The sequence below is a fragment of the Pezoporus occidentalis genome, unplaced genomic scaffold, assembly GCF_034315485.1.
Source record: "Pezoporus occidentalis ecotype Australia unplaced genomic scaffold, CSIRO_AGI_Poc_V1 ctg168, whole genome shotgun sequence".
NCBI lineage: Eukaryota > Metazoa > Chordata > Aves > Psittaciformes > Psittacidae > Pezoporus > Pezoporus occidentalis.
In genome coordinates this window covers 183,036-208,826 of record NW_026913510.1, presented here as the reverse complement: position 1 = coordinate 208,826, position 25,791 = coordinate 183,036, and the positions used below count along the sequence as shown (strand labels likewise).

General features: G+C 50.3%; 1 protein-coding gene across 3 annotated transcripts; it reads left to right on the top strand.

Annotated features, from left to right (window-relative positions):
* The first annotated feature begins 370 nt into the window (after positions 1–370).
* ATOH8 (atonal bHLH transcription factor 8) lies at positions 371–24,893 on the top strand. Of its 3 annotated transcripts, none has more exons than XM_062613523.1 (3): positions 382–1,029; positions 14,746–14,937; positions 15,492–17,894. In XM_062613523.1, the coding sequence occupies exons 1-3, from the start codon at positions 580–582 to the stop codon at positions 15,498–15,500; spliced, it is 651 nt and encodes a 216-aa protein (XP_062469507.1). In that variant the 5' UTR covers positions 382–579; the 3' UTR covers positions 15,501–17,894. The 3 variants fall into 3 exon arrangements, with proteins under 3 accessions (XP_062469509.1, XP_062469507.1, XP_062469508.1); XM_062613524.1 differs by lacking the exon at positions 15,492–17,894 and adding an exon at positions 23,297–24,893 and having other exon boundaries at positions 384–1,029; XM_062613525.1 differs by lacking the exons at positions 14,746–14,937; positions 15,492–17,894 and adding an exon at positions 1,964–2,475 and having other exon boundaries at positions 371–1,029.
* The last annotated feature ends 898 nt before the right edge of the window (positions 24,894–25,791 follow it).

The window sequence follows — 25,791 nt, the reverse complement described above, 5'->3', positions numbered from 1 at the left end:
GGCTGCCCTCGCTGCTCCCAGGGACATTTGGGAAGGCAACGTGAAGTCAGGCACCCCCCGCCTCGCAGATGAGGATCTTGATTTGGGGGGGGGGGGAACAAGCGATAGGAGGGGAGAAACGGGATGAAGACGGGTTGGAAACCAAAGCAAATCACGGATTTCCCTGGGGAGGCAAAGCGGAGTGGGGGGAGGTGGGAGGGAAGCGCACACGGTGGGTCGCGGCGAGTCTCCGGGGGGCAGGATTTCTCTTCCATCGCATGGAAAAGCGAGATTAAAGAAGAAAGTGGGAGTGGGGTGGGAGGGGAGGGAAGGGAAGGGGGGGTGCGGGGGGGATGAACAAAGGAGATTGGCAGCACAGCTGTTTTGGGAAGAGAGAAAAAAAAAAAAAAAAAAAAAGAAGCCCAGCCTTCCTGTTTCTTTAAAGCCGCTCATCGGCGCGGCGGGCCGGCTGCCGGCGCTGGGAGCCGCGGACGCACGGACACACGGACGGAGCCCGCTGCGGCGCAGATGGGCAGCAGCGAGGCGGCAGCAACAGCAGCAGCGGAGCGGCCGAGCGGGCGGCGCTGAGCGCTCCGCGCCATGCGGAGCACGCCGCTGACCGAAGGCGAGCCCTGGCCGCGCCTGTGCCCCGCCGAGCTGGGGGGGCTGCGGCGGCTGCGGCGCAAGCACGGCTGCAAAAGTTTCCGCGTGGAGCTCAAAGTGCTCAGCGGGAGGAGGACGGGGCTCCGCGCCCCGCACCACAACCACAGCCACCCCGCGCCGCCCCCCGCCGCACCGCCGCCCGCCTGGCAGCCGCGCAGCGCCGCGATCGCCGCCAGCGCCTTCCCCGCCGCCCCGCCGCCGCCGCCACCGCAGCAGCCGCCGCCGCCGCCGCCGCCCGCCGCCTCCCCGCGCCCGCGGCCGGGCGAGGCGTCCGGAGTCTCTCCGGAGATCAAAGCCCTGCAGCAGACGCGGCGGTTGTTGGCCAACGCCCGGGAGAGGACCCGCGTCCACACCATCAGCGCCGCCTTCGAGGCGCTGCGCAAGCAGGTACCTGCCGCCCGCACCCCCGCGGGACGGGCGCGTAAAGGGTGCGCGGATGGCGAAGGGCATCGCTGGGCAAATAGCACACACACACACACACCCCCGCCCACCACCGCCTTCCGCCCCGCGTTCCCTGTCGGCGGCTGCTCTGCGCTGAGGTCAGCGTGGGTTAAAGGCAGGAGTCCGGAGTGGACGCCTGACAGAAGGGGAAGTCGGTTCAAAATGCCTGGAAGTACCAGCCCTGCAAGTATGCTAACACTCAAGATAAATAAATAAGGGCTTTTAATTTGCTCGCAGTTAGGAACTTTCGGACTTCCCCCCCATCATCCCGGAGAGAGAACTGCATGGAGGGGTGGGAAATGAAAACGGAACAGAGAAAGCCCTCCGAGTGAAAACAGCGGGTGCAGAGAGGCACTTGGCCACGCCGCGAGCTGGGTGATGCTCTGGTACCGAGAGCACGTGTACTTGCAGCTCTGCTGCTGGGGTGGGCTCGCTCAAGGGGATCACCTGGAATTTGGGCAGTAGCAAAGTCCTGTTGACTTTTGTGTCAGGGTCTTTGAGGTTCCTGCGGCCACCTCTGAAACTTTCTGTGTGTCCTCTGTCTGCTCGGGATAGCAGAGTTCAGTTGTGGTCCCAGTTAGTTTCCCAAGGTTTTTACAGTAGTGTGTGCTTGAAGTATGTGTGGTGCTGGGCTTCCTTGTTGAGAGGTCTTGAAAATGCTTGTGGTCTCCTGTGAAGGGTAATAGATGTGTTCTCACTGGCAGGGTGAACCTCCTGAAAGGTAAATGAAGGTTCTGGACAAAATCCCTCCCTCACCTTCCTACCTTTATGGAAGGTGAGGTTTGATCTGGAGAAGCCACAAGGTTCTTGTATCTTTTCCAGAAGGATAAATGAGTGCCCTGGCCACTGTCATCAGCCCTGTGCTTCCTTCTGTGTGTAGGCACCCTGTAACAGCTCACTGACAAAGATGTGCTGTCACACTATGCAAGCCCAGCTGTCCCAGCTTTTCTGCCTTTCCAGTATGCTGGTGGGACTATCCCAGGTGTGTAGACAGGAGGAGGTGCACAGGGCTTGGAGGCTGTGAGCTGCAAATGGATCTAATGGTGAGTGATGCTGAGCATCACCTCTCCCAGGATGGTCCCTCCAGCCCAGTGGGAGCAGCACGCTTTGCTAGCAGGGGGCTCACACACTCAGACTTTTGGCTACCATCTTTCAGACATTACTTATCCAACCCATTCCCTAGGGGACCTTAAGACTCAATCCTGATTCCTGCTTAGAGGAGCTCTGCTTGTTCCTATCTCCTGCATGATGCCCCTCTCATTGACTGCTGTGTGTTGGGTAGCTGCACCCCAAGAGTTAATCCTTCCCTGTCATCTGCTGCAAACAGACTTCCAGCCCCAACCTCAGCTAAGACTAGGACTGTATGTCAGAAGGGAATTGCCAACGAGCATCTAAATCAGAGCATTTTAAATCACCGCACGGTGGTGGGATCTGACAGCTTCTGTTATAATCACGGTAATCCAGCCCACGCTGGATGCTGTCCCTCTGGTGCTGAGAGGCTGTCCCTTGTAGATGCAAACTCCAGACTTGATATATCTTGTTTCTTTAAGCTGCTTCCATATCTTGGTTGTTTGGCGACTGTGTAACACGCTTGGAAGTGTCAGCCTAATTCTCCATGGACAGACATCTACACCACCAAAACCGCAAGGGGAAGTAGCACTGATTTCCCAAATCACTGGCAATCCTGTTCCAGGCTGAGCCTCAAGCAGAAGTCAGGCAAGCAACAAATTAAAGCAGCACTCTTTTGGGAAATGGGCAACTCTTGAAAAGCCTCAGATTCCTGGCCTTGGCCCTGCCTTCATAAATCATTTCAGCCTTGGACTCAGCTGGGAGCACAAAGAGCCTGGAGAACAAGTTGCTGTCCTCTCTTCCCATGAAAGCCGTTCTCCAGGGTCAGCACAGGAGCATACAGGCAGAGCTGTATTCACGCTGCAGAGAGAAAGGAATCATTCTCTGGGAAACGCTTGCTGCGAGGTCTTCTTAGCAATTTGCTGAGGGGTGGGCTGGCTGTCCCCACCATCATTGGATGACATTTGCATTCATTTCTTGTTGGGCTGCCAGCGGCGTGCTTGGTGCTGTACGTGACATCAGGTGACAGTCAGCTTCATGGAACATACGCACGGCGCTGGCTTGTCACTCAAATCATTCGCACCGGTGCTGGCGGAAGGGGTCTGTGAGGAGCGGTTTGGATCGGATCAGATGAGAGGACGTTGCATTCGGTCATGTCCAGCGAGAAGCAGGGGCGTGGAGAGGTGTGTTTGAGGAGGGAAATGCAATAGGGAATCTTTCTTTTGCTTTGGGTAAGCATTAGCTTTTCACATCCCTGAGCAGGGGGCATGCCTCCCCATGCGGGAGGCAACCCCCGTGTGGCAACAGCCACAGACCTTGGTTTACTTGTTCCTCAGTTAGTCCTCCGTCCCCTCCTTGTCATCATGTATCAGGCCCTTAAGCAGCTGGGAGGCTTTTCCTGAGGCACTGAAACTGATACCTCCCTGCAGACAGGCGGGAGAGGAGCACGGGAGAGCGCAGTGCTTGCACACAGCCGGCTCCAGCCCCTTTGGGAAGGGGTTGGGTGCTGGATGTGGAGCCCTACTCAACCACCGGTACCCAGCACCCATGCAGTTATCATCCCCTTCCCCACCCTGTTTGGATGCGTGGGACTGGAGATGCCCACCCTTGCTGGTATGCATGGGATAAAACCCTAGTGCTTGTAGGAAAGGAGCCCATCCATGCCTGGTGAGGAGGAGGAGAAGGGGAAGCCATGCAGGGCACCCTCCCCATCTCGGCAGCCCACCCCAGGGTGAGTGACTGGCACGCAGCGTGCGGGGCAGATGGGCTGACAGCGGCATCCCTGCGCTGCGCAGCTGTGTACATATGGCACACATGTTTCGGCTTGTGTCGTCTAGCAATCCAGATGGCAGGAAGGGGTGTTGTTTTCCTTTTTCTTCCCCAGTTCTTGATGGAGGAAGAGCCAACCACAGTTGTTTCATACCAGAGAGACTAATCCAGCCATGTCCCTGAGCGCTAAGCTGTCCCCGGCTCGCCTCCAAGGCCAGGGCCACCTCAGAGGTGGGAGGTAGACGGGAAGCTGGCTGCTGTTGGGAGAGATGTGTCATTGCTGTAGTGCTTGCCCTTTGGTGTTATGGCCACTTGGAATGAGGGTTTCTCTCCTTCTCTCTGTATTGAGCTGCTGCCTTCACCATAGGTCTGTAACACTGAAGTGGGACTCAAGGGTAGATGCTCCTGAGATACAGCTCCTTCCTCTTAATCTTGGCACTTGTAAGTGCTCCGTCTGGAAGAGGTTTCCCCTGCTCAATCCAGAGCATCATTTGTCCCTGTGATCCTTCCACTGGGGATAATAGAGTCGTTCCCCATGGGAAACACTCACCGGCTTTTTGACATGGTGGAGATACTTCTGCTATACTCTGCTGTCCCTCTGCTGCTGCCTTTCTAGGTGTACCTCCTGGGTGCTGCTCTGGTCCCCATAACTGGGCAGCTCCTACCTGGAGCACTGGTCTGCCCTCAGATGCTCTGGTAAGTGCTGGTCAGTGAGTTCTTGCTGTCCAGCTGAACTGTCCCAGCTGCGCCTGGACCTCCCATAAGTGACGTGGTGCGTTGTCATTTTTCTCTTCCTCTCTTTGCCATTGTGGGTGGTCAATGAACCCAAACATCTCTGATGAAGAGATGCAGCAATGAGTTCACAAGAGCCCAAGGGTCATCTCCTCCTCCATCTGAAGTGCCTTTGTGGATGTTCCAGTTCATGAAGTGGTGCAACTTTTCGGAGGAAACAAGATGCGATGCCACCACTGCACATCTGCAAAGCAACTGCTACCCAGACTGGGTCATGGTTGCCAGCAACACTGGCTCCGTTCTTTGTTTGCAAATTCCTTTTGGCAACAAGGGTTGCTTACTCCAGTACATCCCAAGTGTGAAACAGAGCCATCTGCGCAGTTATTACAGCATTGACTTAGCCACCAGTTTGCTCCTGGAGGCCTTGGCCAGGAGGAGATAGTGCTCTTCTCCGTTAGGCTGCAGTGGGCACCCAAGCAAGCCAGCTCCCACCAACCCATAGCACTCACAGGGGTTGTGATTGAGCTCCTCAGCTGGGCTGACAGACCCTAAGGTGGCAGCAAACTGTCCCTCGGTGGACAGAGACAACCACAGCAGCCTTCCTCATCTGGAGCCTGCCTACTCTTGCACATCTGGTTTCTCTATGGAGCACTGCTGTCCAGCTCCTCCTCAAGACAGCAAAGCATGAAGCCACAGCGAGCTCGAGTCTGCGCCTGGAGCAAATGTGTCCACAGACATTTATTTTCCCTTGAAGTATATTGACTTTCCTCTAAATCTTTTCACCACTGCATTACCAGGGCTCTCTCAGCCTTAGCAGCTGACAGCCTCGCTCTCTGCACTCATGTGGGTTCAGGGGATATTTTAGGGTTTTAGAGGGCTTTTTAGCTGCTGGAGTAGAGTTTTTTTCCCCCACACCAGCATCTTTTCACTCTTTGCTGCTGGCATGCACGTGGCTGCTGTGGCTTGGTGTTAAATCGGTGCAGAGAAGACCCAGCTCGCTCTCGCTGGGAGCATGGTGGGACATCAAGAGCAGCAGCCTCAAGGCCATGGGAGAAGGTTGCATTGCTGTGGGGTGGCATTAGGGCAAGCTGTCTGCAGGGGTTCGAAGGGACAAACCTTGAGCAGTCCCTTAGCCACAAGCCAGTGGAGGCTGTGACTATTCTGGGAATGCCACATTACGTGCTTGTCCTCTTTGCGTGTCATCCCAAAGGTGGCTGTGGTTTGTCACCTCTGCAGACGGGACACTGTATGTGACCAGTGTCCTTACTGCGTGGTGGGAAGACTGAGAGCTTTTCTCCATCACCTGCTGACATCTCCCAGCCCTCTTCCCAGTGATTCATCCCCCCATGATCCCACCAGCAGGAAGCCCTATGATGCCTTCAAACACAGCTCCTTCAGACCAACCTCCCAGTGAGCTCCTTGGGGGTGACAGCAGGAAGGTTTGGCTCTGCTCCACGGTGGCAGTTGGAGAGATGCTGCTGGGCTTCAGGAGAGTTGGAGCATCCTCCACGTGTTGCTTACAATGCGTGGTGCCACCGCTGTACGTCGTCATCAAACAGCACAGTGTTAACTGGAGCATCTCGGTGGTTTCAGCTAGCCCAGAGTGATGCTTAGGATTATTTAGAGCCTGGCTGGGGAAGAACTGAGTGGCACTGTGGTTTAACAGCTAAAGAAGATGACAAAATACTGGCCCGAGGCAACACGAGGGGAGAGAAAATAAGGGAGAAACCAGACAAAAGGACAAAAATCCTGAAAACAATGCCTGTGTGTCACCAAGAATGGGGTTTGTTTGCTCCCCTGGCCACTGCCTAACTGATTTTATCCTCTGCTACAAATCCCGCTCCTGTCAGGAGGTATTTGCTGTGCCTGCTGCAGCCACCCCGAGTTAACCTCTGTGTTTTCTTACGGCTCCTGCTGAAATCAGAGGAAAGAGCCTGCTTTTCTCCGTCGGGCTTTGAATCAAGCCTCCGCTCCCTGCCTTAATCCGCTCTCAAATTCCTCTCCGGGCTGTGGTGGGGAGGTGGGACACTTTATGGTAGCTCACAGCAGATTCCCTCAGGCTCTTTGTTTCCCTTCCTGCACCTCCTTGGGTCCATGCCATGTGTGTTCACAAAGTGATATATCCCACCCCGGTCCCAGTTTGCACTGTCCCTTGTGGCAAGCAGGGATGCGGGGATGCAAGCAGAGCCATGTCTGTGCTGCAGGAGAGTTGAGCTCCTTGAGCTGGGCTTGGGGCAGCTCCTGAGTCTAAGCAGTGATAGAAAGGGAGCGGAAACCCCTGTGGTGTCCAGCAGTGGCTGGTGACTAAAGAACACCAAGACAAAACTGGTGTAATGCCACTAGCTACAGTGGAGCTTGTTGTCCTATACCCCAGGTGAATTGGACCCATCGGACCTCAGATATGGTGACCACTACTAAAGTGTCACTCAAAGTGTTTCCCCACTATAGTGCTTGAGGGTAGCCCCTTCTAGAGGAGATGCCCTGGGGTTTCTCCTGTGATACTGCAGTAGCCCTTTGTGTAGTGATTTATTCTGGGAGCTGGTTCAAAGAGCCTGCAATAAGAGCTTTGCTGCAGCCCAGCAACGTGGTATTTTTCATGCATGATACTGAGAGTGTGTGTTGCATGCCCCGAGGATCTGCAGGAGGCTTTGACGGTGCAAAACGTCCGGGGATAGTGCAGGAGGACTGTCCAAAATGGAGCAGAGCCAGTGCTGGGGCAGCATTAACCAGACTGCCATTTGGAAGAGATCCCTGGGGTGAACTCACCCAGCACCACACCTAGGTTTTGTTTGGAGGAAGCCAATTCATTCGCTCCAAGGAGTGAACTCATGTTTTTGCAATGTGAGCGATGGGGGAGCCAGGAGCTGGGAGGGAACCGGGAGCTAGGTTATTTGACAGCCTGGACCCACCCAAGAGGCAAAGGCGCCTGGGTCGGGACTAGTGCTCCTGCCTGAGCGATGCTGCTTTTGTTCCTGTTGGCATTTGGAAGCTAGGTTTGGTCCCTGGCTGGATGCTCTGCTGCCTGTGGCGAGGCAGGGATGAGGCTTGCTTTGAAGCTGCTGTGATTGCTTGGCTAGAGCAGGGCTGCCCCTTCCCACCGCTGCAGCCTGGTGGCAGAGAAACAAAAGCCCCACATGCCCCTGGTATGAAATAGCTGCTATCGCTGGCAGGAATAGAGGAGCAACTGGCACAGTGATGGTTGAGGGAGGTGATTGTGCCCCTCAACTCTGTTCTGGTGAGACCCCACCTGGAGTACTGCATCCAGCTCTGGAGACCTCAGCATGGGAAAGACATGGAGCTGTTGGAGAGGGTCCAGAGGAGTGAGGGCCACACAAGTGATCAGAGGGATGGAGCACCTCTGCTATGAGGAAAGGCTGAGAGAGCTGGGCTTGTTCAGCCTGGAGAAGAGAAGGCTTCAGGGAGACCTCATTGCAGACTTTCAGTACTTACAGGAGCTTATAAGAAAGATGGGGAGGGACCTTTTAGTAGGGCTTGTTGTGATAGGACAAGGAGTAATGGTTTAAACTAAAAGAAGGTAGATTTAGACTAGATATAAGGAAGAAATTCTTTACTATGGGGGTGGTGAGGCACTAGCACAAGTTGCCCAGAGAGGTGGTAGATGCCTCATCCCTAGCAGTGTTCAAGGCCAGGTTGAACAGGGCTCTGAGCATCTAGCTGAAGATGAAGCACATCCACAAAGCAGGATCTGGCCTTGCTGGGCTCAAACCCGTGTTGTGCTGCCCCAGAGGTCCAGTTTGGTGTAGTGAGCACCAGTGGCATGGAGGAGCCATCGGTGGAAGCTGACTGCTGCTGTGCCATGGGCAGGAGGAAGGGTGTTTGGGGACCAGGGCCATTCAGCAGCTTCTGGGAGTAGTATTGCAGGCAGCTAAGCTGCAAGTTGCTTGGTGGCTCATTGTGGTTCTTCTGGGTCCTAAGTTCAGTCACGCCATGGATGCCATGATGCCATTACTGCAACCACCATATCCACTCACTGGTAACCAACTGTACTGAAGGGGTCTGGCAGGACTGGGAAAGGACATCCCAGTAACGCTTGCAGGCTTTCCCATCAAACAAAAGTGTGTAAATCATCATGTCCCATCCTTGATGTTAGGAAGACTCGGGGTGTGTAGCTGTAAGGAGCAAGGTAGGGAAGCCAAGTCCCTTGCTGGTGAATCTGAACACACCAACTAGCCCATCAACCAGTGGGTCCCCCAAGAGGTAGGAACTTCAGAAGTAGGAACTTCTCCATCCAGAACTGGGTGGAAAGAAAACGGCTGGATCCAAACCCTTCCCAAACACACTCCACAATGTTAACACAGACAATGATCTTCTGGACAAGGCCTTCAGGCTGATAGAATCACAGACTGGTTTGAGTTGGAAGGGACCCTTAAAGCTCATCCAGTTCCAACCCCACACTATGGGCAGGGACATCTTTCACTAGACTAGGTTGCTCTAAGCCCCATCTAGCCCTTATCATGTCCAGTGATGGGGCATCCACAACTTCCCCTTCTCCACACAGTAGTTCATACACCAGCCATGGAGATACCTTAGGTGGTGAGAGGAAGGTTTCCCCTGTGCACAGGAAACACCAGCAGCCCTGTTGCCTTTCCCCTGCGGTGCCTTAACCCCAGGAAACATCTGACTCACTCTGGAGTGGAAGGAGAGATGTATGAGAGCCAGAACTATTAAGCACTGGACATTTGTATGAACCTTCTGGAAACATTTTTGGCAGGAGGCACAGCACAGACAATGAGACAGTGCAGTTCTATGGTGTTCAGACGCAGGGAAGAGGCAGCCAGATGCTCTCCCAAGAGGGGAGGCTGATGTGTTTTAACTCCCAGCATAAAAATAAACCAGATGGATTAGCAGACAGGTAAATTCAGCAGCTTAAATACGGCATGTTGGGGAGGAGCTAGTTCTCAGGAGGGCTTAGCTTATGCTGTGTCGCAAACACAGGCGTTTCTCTGTCTTGGAGCCACCCCGTCTTCCCTGCTTTACCCAGGAGGGCCTATTCTGCCCTATGTGACCTTCATGTGGAAGGGATCTGTGCAAGTCTGTGCTGCAAAGTCCTGTTTCCAGCAACAGAGAGGTCTGGACCCCCAGCACCCAACACTCTTCTTTCTTCCAACATACTCAGGCAGAGTGGACATAGAAATTGTGTCTTACTGATAAAGACAGAGCTACCCAGCCAACAGCTCAGTGGTGCGAATTGGCTTAATGCTTCTAAAGTCCATGGTATGCCCCTGGTTGTTCCCCATGGACCCGTCATGGTGAACATACCCTGCATCCTTGCATGGCCAGGGTGGTTATTTTACCCTCTCAGCCATCTTTTTCTCTAGTTGTTCCCCAGCCTTATCCCACTGTCTTCTTTCCTGTGTCCTGGTGTGAATAAACCCCAAGACCATGTCACTAGTGGATAACAGTGACCCTCGAGAGGGCTGGCTGTGGGCTGAGCGCTGCTTCAGTCAAGTGTGCAGCAGTCTTCCCATGAACTTCAAGGGAGCATCTTCAGTCTTCCAAGGGCGCTGCCTCTGAATCACAAATGGCAAGGATAGAAAAGACCTGCTAGGTCACATCCCGTTCTGCCTTCCTACCAAAGAAGGACTCTTCTGCACAGGAATACATCTCAAGAGCATTCATCTTCAGCCCCTGCCAGCCTGGGGATCACTGATAAGACGGGTGAGACTCTGCAGAGCCCTTCTCAGACACAACCAACAGACATCCTTTGGCTGAAGCCCTAGCTGCTGCTGGTCCCAGCCCACTATTATACTGATCTCCCAACGCTGAGGATGGTGCCCGTATGCTTTGCTTTCTAGCAGACAGCTGCATTCCTTCGGATCAGTGTGAAATTTCAGTTGCAGTTCCTTCCTAATTCCTTTTAATCACTGCAAATATTGCAGGATAGATGGTGAGCTGCGCTGCCGCTCGGCAGAAAACAGTGGGGTCAGATAAGGGATTGTCATTAACTGCATGGGAACTTGAGCTCTACCCTGTTTCCCTTGGGCTCTGAATGGATCTGCTCAGCCCCTGTCTTCACAGCTCTCCCACCAAAGCACTGGTGTCTGTTCATTTCAGGTGTGATGAGCAAGAAGGTGGTGGAAGGAAAGGGCTTGGTACTCATCAGGAGTGCGATGGATGCCTGCTCACATTACCTCGTGATGAAAATCTGTGTACCATGGAAGCTGGGAGGGTTACACGTGCGTGGCCACACCAGCATCAGGCATTTTTCCTATTTCTGAGATGCTTGCTTTGGTTTGGGTTGGATGTTGAAGACTCTTGGCATCCAGGTGTGTCATCGATACCCTTCACTGCTTGTGCAGATCTATATCCTCTTCCCTATTGGCTTTATAGTAAAGAAGGGATAAAATCAAAGTTCACTTTCTTACACCACCCCCCCACTTGGGGAAGCTTTGGATCTGGATCTGAACTAAGTGGCTCATTCCTCTCTCAATTTCCCATGTTTAATTCAAAAGGAAACATTAAAATGGCAGGAGCTGAGCCAAGACAGGGAGGGTTCAGATGAAATAGTTATTCTAACACTGTAACCATGGCAAAACTCTTATCTCTTAATGTCGGTGCCCCGCACCCATCACGATGCTATCTGAGCTGCTCAAGGTGAACCTCTGCCCATGGATGCATGGGGCAGCTCCAGTTTGGACTTTGCTGGAGCATGTTGGAAGAGTGTTGTGTCTTCCCAGTCAAGGGCTTTGTCAGCTGTGTTAGCACTGAGATCTTTCTCACAATTAGTAGCAAACGTCCTACAGAACAGTTTGTGTTTTATTTTGTTCCTTCTTCTTGGTTTTGGGTTGTTTTGGGGTGGTTTTTTTATAACACACACAAAAAAAGAGCAAAACAGATGAGGAAAAAAAGACTTTTGCCTTCTTGTGTTGTAACTGGACAGCGTCTGTGCATCAGCCTCAAGGATTTCGTGGTCTATTTTCCTTCCACTCGATTTAACTTCCTTCTTGCTCTAATTCTGAAATTATTCCCACATTTCACTGAATTCTTCCATTTCAGTTTCCATCTTGCTTTGTTCTTTTCACGCTGCTGTTTGATCTGGGATCTCCACTGTTACACTGGGAGTTTCTGCGGCCTGGAGCTCTTGCTTTCAAAATAACTCTCAGTTTGTTGCATCTGGGGGCCAGGTATTACGGTCTGAGGGCAAGCACAGTTGGTGCGCACATCGTGCTGCGGAAGAAGTGAAGATGAGGATTTAGAGAGAGATTTTGTCTGTCAAAAGGGGGCCCTTTGTGCCCTTTTCCAGCATGTCCATGGAAATGGACTCCAGCCATTTCCAGCCACCCCACTGATTCACTATAGAGAGATGGGGACAGCACTGAGCCTTGCCTTTTCCTTGACTGCCAGCTTTGGAAAGAGGGTCTTACAGGGTGTATCTTGAATCCCATGGGGTACATAGTGATGTTTCCAGCAGGAGGGACATGGAAGTGGCTCTGTTCCTTTTGGGTTGGTGTTACCAGCAGAGTTTTTGCTTTGTGCAGCTGCCACCTGAGGAAAATGCAGCAGTGACACTGGGTATTCCCAGGGAATAAATAGATTCCCTGCTCATTGCAGGGAGGGATTGGACTAGGTGACCTCCAAAGGTCCCTTCCAAACTATTCTATGATGCATTGCCTCATCAGGGGTATCAGTAGCACGTTGTATGTATAAAACAAAAGACCCTTTGAGGCTTTTTGGCTTGCTTCTGGAAAGGTTGGGTACTGGTGGGCACCTCGGCTGTAGCATACAAGCCAATTGGCCCATAGTGTTAACAGTGTTAAAATCCCTGTGAATAAGGATGATCCAACCAATTGTAGTTGCTTTGGATTTCCATAAGCATTATGGCAGAGCTCCTCCCTAGGAGTGCTTGAAGAAACTGAGCATCTTGGACAGGAGTGTGGGTTAGTGATTGGTGGACAGGCAAGGGATGGAGGGGAAGGGGAAAAGGGCTAGTTCCCACAGGGAGGGAACTCATGAGTAGACAAACTGGGGTCTTACTCTGATCTTAGTGCTGCTTCAAGCAGGGAGTTGGGTTGGAGATCTCTGAAGTCTCACTGCCTGAAACGGTGTGAGCTGTGCTGCTGAGTGTGTTTGCAAATGACCTGGAAAGGTGGGTGAGCAGTGCAATGGGAAGTTTGCTGGCAATACTCCACCAAAAGGTGCTGCTATTTGCTAAAGGTAGCAGAGATAAGAATTGCAGAGGGACTTTATGGCTGTGAGTGACTAGGTAATAATAATATGGCAGATTAAATAAATACAATGTAGATAAAGTGATGCATATGGGGAAAAAAACAGATTCCACATAAGCAGTGACAGACCCCGAGCTGACCAGTATCTCAGAGAAGAGAGACATCAGGGTTTCTATAGATGGTTCAACAGAAGTCTCATGTCAATGCCTGGTGGTGGTCACAAATCAGGTCAGGAGTTATGAATAAAGGACTGTTAAACAAAACGGAGGACATAGCATCTATTAGATAGATGCATCCACAGAGCACCCACAACATGAATACCATGCATTGTTCTGATCCTCTCAGCTCCAAAAGGACTAGCAAAAGTTCAGGGAAGAGCAGCAAAGGCCATCAGAGATAAGGGATGGTTCCACACACCCATCTGCTAAGGTGGTTTGATCTTTTTCTCCTGGAAAAGACGCTGAAGGGATGGTGGAGGACAAAAAATGTGTGTTACAATAGAGGTGAATGAGTCTATTGTCCTCTATTCAGGTGCAGGATCTGGGGGGCTTCAGGTGAAGACTGTAGGAACCAAGTTCAACATGAGCAAACTTTGCAAAAGAATGTTGTGGGTGCTCGAAATTGGCAGGGGTTCAGCTTATCAGACTAAATTCATGGGCAAAAAGCATCTATCATGGGTTGTGGGATACGGGGAAGGCACATCTAGCTGAGGTTAGCTGGAGCCAGGCGGAATACCTGAGGAGCATATTGGAGAAAAGAGAAGCTGAGGCATGGGCATGGCAAGAAGCATTAAAAACTCTCCAACCCTATTGACACCCTCGAGGGATGAGGAGGATGGAGACTGGTATGGAGGCAGATGGTAGAGGGACACTGCGGTATTCCGGTGATTGATGTAGTATGAAAACTTAGGATTGACGGGCGGTCAGACAACACGAGTGGCTAGGATGGATTTCAGATAAATGCCCGGCTCCAGTTTCCCGTAGGCGATAGGCCCCTGTGCGTTAAAGGCTGAATGACCTTTAGCAATTTTGCAAACTAGCAAGCAGGCCCCCGGGCCTATTGAACTCAGAGGAAGATCCCTCTTTAAGCTGGACACGGTGAAGTTGTGTGTGCAAAATTGAGCCTATACGTAGAGCTTTGGTGTGTCACGATGGGAAAGCAGTCAAACCCTGTGCAGCAGGAAATGTATGCTGCTCAGTTATTTAGGCACACACTGTTTAGTTGGAATTGTTTGAATGCTTCACATTACACTAGGAACCTTCAAGGGTAAAGAAATAAATTGCATCAGATACGGCCAGAGCCCTGAACCAGGCTCTGATCTGGGAGGTGAGGTACCATGATGGGGTGTTTTGGCAGGTAGGAATTACAGCCACCAGGTCCTGCTCCTGCAACAGCATTGTGGTTTTGCATGGGCTGGAAGTCATGATTGCTGCTGTTTGAGCACAAAAACACCAGGTTGTGATATATTTGCTCATACCCCCCCTTAGTGCCTTATTCTGCAAGACCTGCAATGGCATTGGAGCTACTTGCAGGGAGTAAGTAACTCAAGATGAATAACTGGATGGCATGGGGATTGCAGATTCCTGAGACAAACAGGGCCTCTGAGAAGCAGCCTGAGCAGCAGGCAGACATCCCAGGCCGTATCCTGCCATCACATTTTAAGCAGAACTGCCCTGCTGAAATCAAGAGGCTTCGTGCTGCTTTCATCCCCATGGAGAGCAGTGGGGGAGTTCTTCTTAAAAACCTGTTGGGACCATATGGCCTTTTATCGCTGGAGTTCCTATTTATGTTAAAAACTGCTAAGAAAATAACCTACAGTTGTTTTGCCATGCTTCAAGCAAGATATTTTGTTTATCTGTCCTAATTTTTAATTAATTCTTCTTTTTTTCCCTGTTACCCTTTCTAGGTTCCCTGCTATTCTTATGGTCAAAAGTTGTCCAAACTGGCCATCTTGAGAATAGCCTGTAACTATATCCTTTCCCTGGCCAGACTAGCAGACCTGGATTACAGTGCTGACCACAGTAACATGAGCTTCTCTGAATGCGTGGAGCAGTGCACTAGGACCTTACAAGCAGAAGGAAGATCTAAAAAAAGGAAGGTATGTTACAGCCTCCCCCAACGCCCCCCAAATAACGGGAAAAGTTACAAAAGCGGGGAAAAAAAAGGAGGAATCCAAAGGGGGTTCCTTCCTTTCCCAATCTCTTGGATATTTCCTGGGTTTTTTCATCCCTTGCCTTTCCCTCTTGCTTTTTCTCCTCCATCTGTCTGATCTTGTAATAACTGCATTCCTCTCTAATCAAAAGCTTTTCTCTCCTCCCTGTCCTCTGCGCCGGGCTCTTCCTCTCGTTAGTGGCCCATCGTGTGTTTAAACATGAGCATGATCCTATTAGAGTCATCTTGGGGCTGTTACTTGTTAAACCAAACCAACCTTGAGCTGCCTTTTGGAGCCCATAAAAACACGGTCGCCTCCTGTGTTTTCTGTTTTGTTTAATCTAACACTTATCTCCGAGAAAAATCGCCCCGACGACAACAAAAAAGTAGCTAATGGAGACGTTGTATGTATAAACACATTAGTAAGATGTATGACCTGAAGGACATGTGGGTATCTTGAGGAAACAACGTTAAATCTAATTATGCCCCACATTCCTTTAGGTTACTTAACACTGAACCAATTAGGTGAAATCATCGTCAAGCGGCAGGAGGAGGAAGCGGAGTGCTCTGCCAGTTTTCCTCTCGGAGAGTGACATGGGTGAATTAAAGGAGTGATTGATGTCTTTGTTCAGGCTTTTATGACAAAAAGAGTTTTGTAAACTTGAATTGAACTTCCCCCTGCATTCTGAGCTTGCTTGTCAGGCGGGATAATAAATCAGCAGGATTTTAATGGATGAATGGGCAGCTGAGCCGGGGAGCAGGCTCCTTCCCCAGTGTCATTAAGATCTGCCTCCAATTCGGGCAGGTTTCCTCACTTTTCGTCCTCTTTAGCCCAACAATTCATCCTACAACAATTTAGTTTATAAATAAGCACAATAGCACACTCTCTAGCGCTTCCTCTCACTGTCATGGCCTGTATTTATGACCCTGGGGCAGCAGTGCCAGGCAGAGATGCAACACTGCTTGACCACAGCCAACATCACTAGGTGAAACTGGGAAGTGCATGTGGAGCTCCTGGGCCCAGAATTTGGGGTTCATTGTGGGGTCCATAGTGCCACAAGCAGTGGTGTCCTAGGGACGCTGATGTGATGCCACTAACCCTAGGGCAAGGTGAGAGTTGGGTCTTGGGTCCCCCCCAAGCCAAGATAGAAGAGGACAAGCATCCTTCCTGGGGCTTCAGCAGATTGCTAGTGGAGTCTTGAGTCACCTCCCCAGGTCAAGATGGAAGAGAAGAAGAGGATGAGCATTCCTTTGGGGGCTTCAGTAGATTTCTGAGTGGGTCTTCAGGCTTTGAGTGCCCAGTGGGCTGAGACTCATTATCCTGGCTTATGTAAACCAAAGCAAGCTTGAAGACAAAACACAGAGCCAGATTTCAAACGGCTCCAAATCCCAGAGAGTTCACATCTGAGGGTTAGGGCTGGATCCATCCTTAATGAAAAAAAAATTAAATTAAGAATTAGAAGCCTTCCATTTATGGCATTTGTTCTCTAAAGTTTGCTCTGGAGCATATGCATGGACAAAAGCCCCAAACCCATTCGAGCAATGAAACTCTAATAGGCACATCCTGCCTCCCAATGGGCCACCACTGGCACACAGATACAGCATCACTAGGACAAAATCTGCCTTATCTCCATGTTCTTGAAGGACACCCACCTTAACCCTTCCCCAGAGGCCCTATCCAAAAAAGAAAGCTGGGCTTTGTACCTGAGGCAGGGTCTTGGTCCCTGCTCTGCCTTGTTTTTCTTTCTGGAATGTGTCTTGCAAATGTACTTCTGCTGCTTGGGAAAATCCAAGTTTAGGGCATTCTGTGGATTCCCCTGGCTGATAGGTGTGATTTTATCTCCAGCTATATTTGCTCAGGTGATTGCAAGAGCACACTCAGCTGATGAGGAACCCAAACACGGTACGTACCAAACCCAGTAGTAATTCCCGGTAGGTGGGAGTGGGGATGCAAAGCCTGTGCTGGGAGAACTCATCTTGGTATCTCCCTTTCTCCTTGAGCCAAGCAACTCAGTGGCATCATGAGCACAAGGGAGGGAAGTCACAGATCCAGGATGGCTGTGCAGGGAAGATCCAGGCTCTGGATGTCAGGTGATGATGTCAGGTCTCTCTTGGGGGGTCTCACACGGGCAGCTGAATGAGGATGCAATGCCTTGGCCCCAAATCACCGTGCCCTCATTCATTTGGAAATAGTCACGTTTTTACTAAGCAGTGTGTGTTTTTAAACAGTTCTCCCAAACCACTGCTCACTGAGCAGTTCCTCCGAGTTACCGACCTTGGGGTGGTTGTTGTGTTTGTGGTGGTGTTGTTTCAGGGGTTTCCTTTTTTAATCTCTCTTAAAAAGAATCACAGCAAGCCCGAGCACAAACCTCTGCTCCTTGAGCTCTACCGCTGGGTCCACAGCACCCTTATCTCCTGTCATCTCCATTTTATTGTGTCTCTGCCTTTATCACTCACTCTCTCAGCTCCCTGATTGCAATGTGCTGTGGCACTGTGAGCTTTTCACACTAAAAAGTAGCTGGTTGGAGTTTGTTTTGGCAGGCAGGGGCTCCAGATGTTGCCTTTGCTGGATCGTGCGTCTCCTTTTGCTTTGTTTTTGAGGGCGGATTATCTGTTGTCCTTAACGTTAGGTTGTTGTTCAGACTTTGCTGTTGCAATATGAAGCATAAAGGGGTGGTTTTTCCCCCTCTTTCCACTCCATTTTGTTAAACAGAAAAGTTGGCTTTAGCCTTTCAAACTTGACTAGGGGGAGAAAAAGCCCTCCCTTCCAGCCCTAACTATAGTTATACGGTGATTTTAGTTGTTGCAACTGAGACTTGACCGAGGGTGTTTGGTGATGGGAGATCTCATTTATAAGCAGCAAAGGGGGTAATTGAAGGGCTTCAAATGCCTTTTCCTTTCAAACCAAAAGCTGCATGGGGGGTGGTGAATTCTGATGATAGTCTTCATTTTTTAAGGATTCCTTTGGCTTGATTATACAAGTGATCTGAATTAGGCTTTGCCCTTCACCATGCTTGCAGGAGTCGTGCCACATTGGAGATGTGGGTTGTGGCACCCTCAGCAGAGCCCTGAACCCTGCTGGGGCCACACTGATGTCCTGGGAAGAGGGGGGGACCTGCCTTTGGCTCTAGCCAGGAGTATCCTCCAGCAGCACAGAGGACGCACAAGGGGAAGGATGTGGCTCAGAAAGGGGCATTCAAGTTTCTTCATCCCTGGTGTACCCCGTTTCTGCATGGGACATGATCCTGAGTGGCAGGAGGTTGCCTGAAAGCCTCGCACAGATTTTGTGGGGGTTTGGGTCCAGCCTGCTTTTTGCACACTCTCCTTTTATAGCCTTTTCCCAGCAGACCCAGACTCTGGTGCCCTGCAGGAAGGCAGCGCGAAGGCTTGGGGTAGGATCAGTGTGCGTGGCCGGGTGCTCTCCCTAGACACCAGTATTTTTGTGGGTGCACAGCTGTGTGCCGCAGCCCCCCACATCCCACGGGATCCAGGCAGCACAACCACAGCCCTTCACAGAGCAGGATCCGACTGCTAATACCCTTATAAAACACCCCCAGCACTGAACAGACCCCCCCCCCCTCCCCAGGTGCTAAAAAGCCCACCCCAGTCTCTCATGGCGAGGTTCACTTTCTTTGCCTTCCCCTCTCCCCTGTTTGCCTTTGCTTAGCCCCCGTGCTAGGCAGCAACATCGCCGTGGCCATGGGAGCTAAGCCGGAGCAGGGAGCGACGGGTGAGGGATTTTTTCCTCCTCATCCTCCCCCCGTCCAGGCTCTTCTGGCAGTCGCAGACTCCAGATGTTCGGAGCGCGAGCTGGGAAGTCCTGCTGGCGCCACTTGGGGCAGAGGGCAGGGGAAAGGCACGCGAGCTGGAACCCGGAGTACTCAGTCACTGCAGGACTTGGCGCATTCCCCAGCTCGCTGCTGGCACATTCCCCAGCTCTCTCCTGGCCATCTGTTCCAAAAAAACACTTTCAGAACCTCATCATCACTCAGGATACAACACTGCGAGCAGCTGTTAGCGAGGCAGAAGGGAAAAAAAATAACACACACACACACACTGCAAAGAAAAAAAAAACCCCAAACCATGCTAAAGGTCTCTTTGTGAGAGAGGAAACTGGGTTATGAATAACAGGCAAGCAGTTGGAGCTCAATAAAAGTCTTCGGCTGGAATTTAGTTTCTTGGGTTGGTGCCTGTGTGTGTGGATGCGCACAGACGCAAGGAATTAAACATTAAAAATGCTCTTTATATATACATATGTATTCCCTGATAATTAAATGATAGAGGAGCGTATATGGAATGAAAAGCCATTCTGTTGGTTGCGCTAAAAGGGCTCGCGCTATGTATGTAATTATTGCATTATATAAAACAGTTATTGTGGTGTTCTGCCATGCCTTGATGCTGACTCGTTGCCACTTTGCTAAAAGCAGAGCTCCCGCTGTAGGTAACACTTATTCCCGTTGGAAAATTCAAAGGAGGGCTTTCTGGAGGCATATTTACTTGCAGGAGTGACCAGGTTTTACGTTATAGATGAGAAATGGAAGTGGCAGGCTTGATTTGTATGGCACTGAAACCGTTCGCCTGGAGCATATTTTTTCACTAACAGGGTATCATGGCTCGTGATTTATTTAGACAGAGCCCAGAGATAAAGCCACAGCTCCCACCCCCTGGCTTGAGCAGATGATCCTGGCTGCCGGGACTTGCTCTTATTGATCATCTGATATTGATTATTAGAACATATTTGGAGCCAGCACAGTAAAAAAGTCTTGATGATCTGCACGGCGTTTCTTTCCCGTCCTGTGTGGGGAGAGGGGGGTCTGATAATGAGGTTCGAGCTCCCTTTCCCTGCAGTTCGACTTAGCAGAGGTTCCTCTTTAAAAATAGCTTCATTTCCCTGCTAGGACTTGCAGGCGCGAGCGGGCAGCCAGCCAGTCTGCTTCCCCACGGCCGCCAGCTCCATGGGCCCCGGGGAGGAGCTGGACCACAGGAGAGCAGCGTCCCGCTTTGGAGCCGTCCGTCTGCCTGCAGGACAGTGGGATGGCAGCATCCCTACCGGGGGGGCCTGATCCGCCTGGCTATGGGTTATCCCTGCCCTGTGCTGCCTGAAGGATTCCACACCCGGGGAACAGACCTGCTTAAAAATAAGATGGTGGGGCAATAGTGAGGTTGTGTAAGAGCTGTAGCGGATTCCTGTGCTTATTCTTTGTGTTTTATATGTCCCTGCAATCTGAAACAACAATTGCAAATGGGACATGAGTGTGAGGCTAAGGGCTCATGATAGAGCCCTTTCCAACCCTAACTGTTCTGTGATTCTGTGTTCATCCAATGCTGGGCAGGGAGGCAGCATCAGCTACATGCTTCCCTGAGGGCACTGCACACCCTGTGTTGGCCCATTTGGGGATTGAGCATCGGTACCCCAAAGAGAAGGGCTGAAAGCTTTTCCTTGCAAAAGGGGTGTGATGTGGGACCCCACTGTTGTGTGACAGCACCCCAAAACCCTCTTTGATTTAAAAGGGGTGTTGGAGCAGCCACATTGCAGCATGCAAAGGCTGGGGCATGGAACAGGGTCCCAGCGTAGGCTCCGCTCCCTTTGTAGTGAGGGTATTACCAAGAATAGGGTAAGATCCACCCCACAGATATCAGGTAACTACAGCAAAAGGAAAATGTGAGTAGAAGAGACAGGAGAAGCCCTGGAACAAAGGCTGACTCAATTCCAGAAGTGCTTTGATTTATAGAGGTTGAAATGCTCCGGGATGCTGCAAACTCACCAAGGTCATTGGGCCAGTTGTCAAATTCAAGAGCCATGGGACTTCTGATATTATTAGTTTAAAGCAGACCCTGGTTAATAAATCTGTCTTCAACACTCCTGGCTGGAGTGGAAAAGGGTGGAGGGGGAAAGAAAGGAGCCTGTTCCCACCTAACATAACCCATGGCCAGCACTGGGCATAGCCCTGGGACCCATTGAGCATGCTAGCAAGGTCTGCTGAGCTCCATCTCGTGTTGCAGAGGGATTTCTCCATTCCCTTTCCATTTCATCTGCCTGGAAGGTATGGTATGGCTGCCCTTACCCGCCCTTGGCTGGTTTGTACAGATTCCCTCTTGCGCCTCCATGGATGATCTTCCCCAATTGCAAAGACTTCAGAGCAGAGACCTGCCACTGAGGCTCCTCTTCCTAAATGCATCCTGCTTCCCAAAATGCTTTTTATCAGCATTGAGCACCTTGAGCTAAAGGGTAGGGTCTCACTGAATGAATGCAGGAGGTGTTAACTGCAGTTCAGGTCCTATTTGTTCAGCACTTTAAAGAGCACCAGAGGCACAAGAGAGGGGACCAGGCGCCTTGTGATTCCGATGGCTTTGGTTTAAGGCATAAGGCTGCTATTGCTGGGTAGTTCATTCCTGCCGTGGAAAAGGTTTTTCTTGCTAGGACTGCTGTTCCAGGTGGGAACAGGGGGGATTTGTCTCTGTACTGTCTTTTAATATTAATGAGAGTGGTCATTTCTTCCCTCCTTTTTCTTCTTTTACATTTCTTTCCATGTGGGATAAATTAAAGCACTGACTTTTTCTATTACAGCTTATTAATATATGTTATTTATTGTTGGAAAATGATTTCAGGGGTCTCCAAACAGAAACAGAAACATTTGCAATACACAAGGCTGTTTGTTGTTCTCCTATCTAAACCTCATTTATTCAAAATCCCAAATCCCAATTAAAGCCGTGAATGAGGGCAATAGTTCATATGTTCTCCTGCTTCACACAGCACTAAGTAGTGTCTTACAGTCAGCAGAGGTGCCTCCTTATTGATAATAATTGCAATAATGAGCTCTGTTTTCAGGTTTGGTGTGTGCCAGATGTGAAGAGTTCATTATTGCTTACGCAGGAGAGGAACCAATTTGCACTGGGACTTTGTTATTGCTGGGATGTGCTGGGATGCAGCCAGCCCATGGCTCCATCCTGTCCTTCAGCAGACTTGAATGGCCAAAACCTCCTCCATGTATCCAGATGTGTTGACCCCAACTCCAGGATCCAGGGTCCAGCAGTGACCTGCATTTCTTGCATGGAGGTTGACCTAGGCCCTTTTGGAGCTCTTATTGAGTGAAATCCTGATGGTCCTGGGGAAATCCTGTGCTTCCCAGGGTCTGTACTGTGCAGGAAGGGATGGCAAGGTGGATTTTGGGCCTCTCTGCCCCTTAGCTTGGCACGGATGATCAGCTGTGGTGGTTGATCTCCCTAATGATAGTAATCAAATAAATAAAACCATAAAATAGGCATCAGTCAGTAATATTTTATACCTTAATGTTACTGTATCTAATAATAGAAAAGAAGAGGCAGTACAGAAACAAAACAGATTCAGGAAAACATGTTTTTCAGGCCAAGCTTTAAGGAGTTTGACCTTTCTGAGGTTGTCAGAAGGATGGCTGGTCTATCCAGGGAATTGATGACTGTGTCCAAAGGACCTTCAGAGGTTGTAGTGCACCCTGAAGGGCTCTTAAATCCACTGGCAAAAAGCGAGAAACAGTGGTTGGACTCCACAAATGGGATCTCGTTTCCAAGTTTCTAGTTCTAACTTACTTAAAGAAGGATTTAGGAGCCCACGTGATGAAGGCAGTTTGGACAACAGAGATGTGATCTCATGAAAGAGCAGGCCCTGAGGATTTTACCCTGTTTTGAACTACACTAACGACTGTTTGTGGGGTATTCACAGAGCTTATTTTAATGTTAAAAGGGACTTAGATGAGGTTTTTCCCTGCCTGGAGCTTCTGTGCTTTGGAGTTGTGTGTTTTCCAATGGATGTGGCAATAATACTCTCTAGCCAAATCCTGTTATCCCAGTACATCTGCCACAGCCATGACTTGCAGTGGGATCACAGACACAAGGAGCAGGTTGCAGTCCTTTAGGCTGAGAAGCCATACATGCGGGATAGTGAATGGGATAACTAAAATACAGACATAAACCCCATCTCCTGCACAAATCCCCTTTGCTTTCTAAAATCGGCTTCTGAAGCTGAAAATAGACCCCAAAAATCTGCAGGTATTTGCCATCATTTCTAATTGTGGCAGGAGCTGCAGCCCACACCTTGTATTTCCACCCTAAGCCTTCCTCACCCCTCTCTTTGCTAGTCCTTCTGCTCTCTGTGGGCTCTGGCCACTGTTGCGGCACCTACAGGGGGTTGCTCTGCAAGCCCAACTCTTAAAGGTCTTCATACCCATGGCCAATGGTCCCCAAGGACACCCCAATGGTGATCGTTGGTGCAAGGAGCCACCAGGACACCATGTGTTCACTGTTCTGATGGTGCATCTTTCTCTTTCCAGGAGTAATAACAAGGAGGGGAGGATCCAGAAGAGCTTCCCAGCCAGAGTTACATCTGTTCTTGGCAAAGGTTGCACGATCCAGATGAAGACTGCAAGCAGCATTTTTGCTGAAACCCCTTTTCGAGCTGACAGTTGGCGAAGGAACTTTCTTAATCTCTGGAACAGAAAGGAAAAAAGGAAAAGAAGGAAACAAAAACCAAACAAGGACAGGGATGCTTCTTATTGTTGTTAAGCCAGCCACCTTTTAGTACGTGCAATTTATTTAGCACTTTTCCCTTTGCTTAATTGGGAAATGTTACCCTCTCAGCTCATGTGTACAGTAATTTGTTGTTGTTGTTGTTGCTGTTGTGCCAAAGATTTGATGGAGCTTCTACACTGTGTCTTATTTTTGCCTTAACGTTAAATCTTTGAGCCAAAGAAAAGTCAGAGGTGCCATTGAGGTGGCAGCGAGCAGGCCGGTGACACATCTGGGTTTAGGAATCCTTCTGTCAGTCACCTCTGATGTCTCCTGCCCGCAGCCCTGGAGCCAGAATTTGGTGCAGGCAAGAGCTGGGACAACACCAAGTCATGCTTTGGCGTTTCAGGTTTGCTTCTTTCTTTGGGCTAGTTCTGCCTGTTGGGCAATGTCCTGATGTTCCTGCCTGTGCAACACATCCACAGGGTAGAAATAACTGACACGAAGTGAGAGCTGAAACAGGAGATGCGAATTTCACTCTTTTTTAATAAATAAATAACAATAAATAAGCAGCAGTTAAGTGCCATGTCAAGCAAAAAGAAAGGAAATCAAAAGGAAGTTCATCAGGCAGGATGGAATGCAGCAAAACAATTCAGCGGGCGTTTCAGGTTTGTGAAGTTGTTCTTCTGTGGGGTTTTTCAAGTGGCCAGAAACCCATGTAATGCAAAAGCATTTGAATCCTATACTGTACCTTTCACTTCAAATTGAAGTAAAAAGAAAAGATTGAGAAACATTTGCTTGGAGTAAGCAGACTTTATAGGTAATGCAGTTCGTATGCAAGACATCTGCTAATGATGGGGGGACAGAGCTCTGTGTGCACATACATGCAGGTTACCAAACCAAGGGGGTGTGTTTTGTTTCCCACTCAAGGGGAAAGGTTATTTGTGAGGCCAGGTTCCCATCCTGGCGACATCAGCGTCAATCAGGTTCCTGGGTGTCTGACTTACTCCAGTGTGGATCTGGCCGGGCATCGCCAGGTGCTGGGGAGGGCGAGGGGCTGGGGTGGGCAGGGGAAGGGGAAGGGAAGAGTCTGTTCTGCTGACATGAATACAAAACTTTAACTCCTCAGTGCCTGCCCGTTTATTTCCCAGACACACACACACAAAACATGAGCTCACCAGAGCAGGGGCTGGGGTGCCAGGCTGAATGGTGATGGTCTGCTCACTGCCAAGTCCTCTGGTCCCAGCGAGGACGGGCGAGCTCCCAGTGAGGATGCTCCAGATGTCTTCTATGTGATTTCTGGGACGCACAGAGGATGGCTGTGTCCAAGCCCCCTCCCAGGAGCTCCTTATACTGCTCACCCCTCCACCCTCACCGCCGGTCATTATTAGCAGCCCAATAAAGTGCGTTTTTAGATTGTCATTTGTATTTCTTTATTAAAGCACAGTTTTGAAGCCTGTCTTTCATTGCATACATTAAAGCCAACCTTTTAGCTTCTAACAGGTAGAGGGACTGAGCTCGCAGACTGCAGGAAACACTCCAGAACTGTTTGCACCCATTGCAAGGGGTTGGGTTTAAAGTCCATTTGCTTTCAAGAACCAGCAAGCAGTTGGACCTTGTGAATGCAGCCCAGCCACAGAACGCAGTGAGAGAAAGGCAGCTGGAAGGCAGCAGAACACAAAAACAGCATCACAAGATGACCTGAAGGGGGAACTGCAGGTTTTGTATGGGGCTCTGCTGCAACTTTCCCATCTGGGTTTTCAGCAAGGGCAATGGAGGCAGCTCGGGGTTGTTGCTAAGGAAGACCTGTGGGCATTTCTTTCTTTAAGCAGAGTCAGACAGTCACTGGGCATTTTTAATGTGAGAAATACCACCGTATTTTAGTCCTGCAGTGGCTCTGTTTGTGGGAGTTAATAATTAGCAGGCAGGCAAGGTCTGCAGGGAGTCACAGAGTCAGCGATACAATACTGCTGATATTCTTTATTTACTCTTTTTCCCTTCCAATGCCAGTTATAGATAAGGCATTTGCTGTAAATACGTAAGTCCCAAGCTGGGCGGCATCACTGGGTTGTGACTGGGGCTTTAGGTCATGCGATATTCTTTGTCCTCCTGGTTAGGGAAACATTAACCCTTGGGATCAAGTTGCTTAATTACAAATTCCCCAAATTCACTTTGCTTAAACATTCCCTGCTATTCCCACCCTACCGCTGCCCTCTAGTAAATGCAGGCAGAAAGTCCCTAAAAGTTAAAGGAAATAAATTGGTTTGCTTGGTTTAAGAGAACAAGGCTCTGCAAGAGGCTGCGCGGATGCTTTTTCATC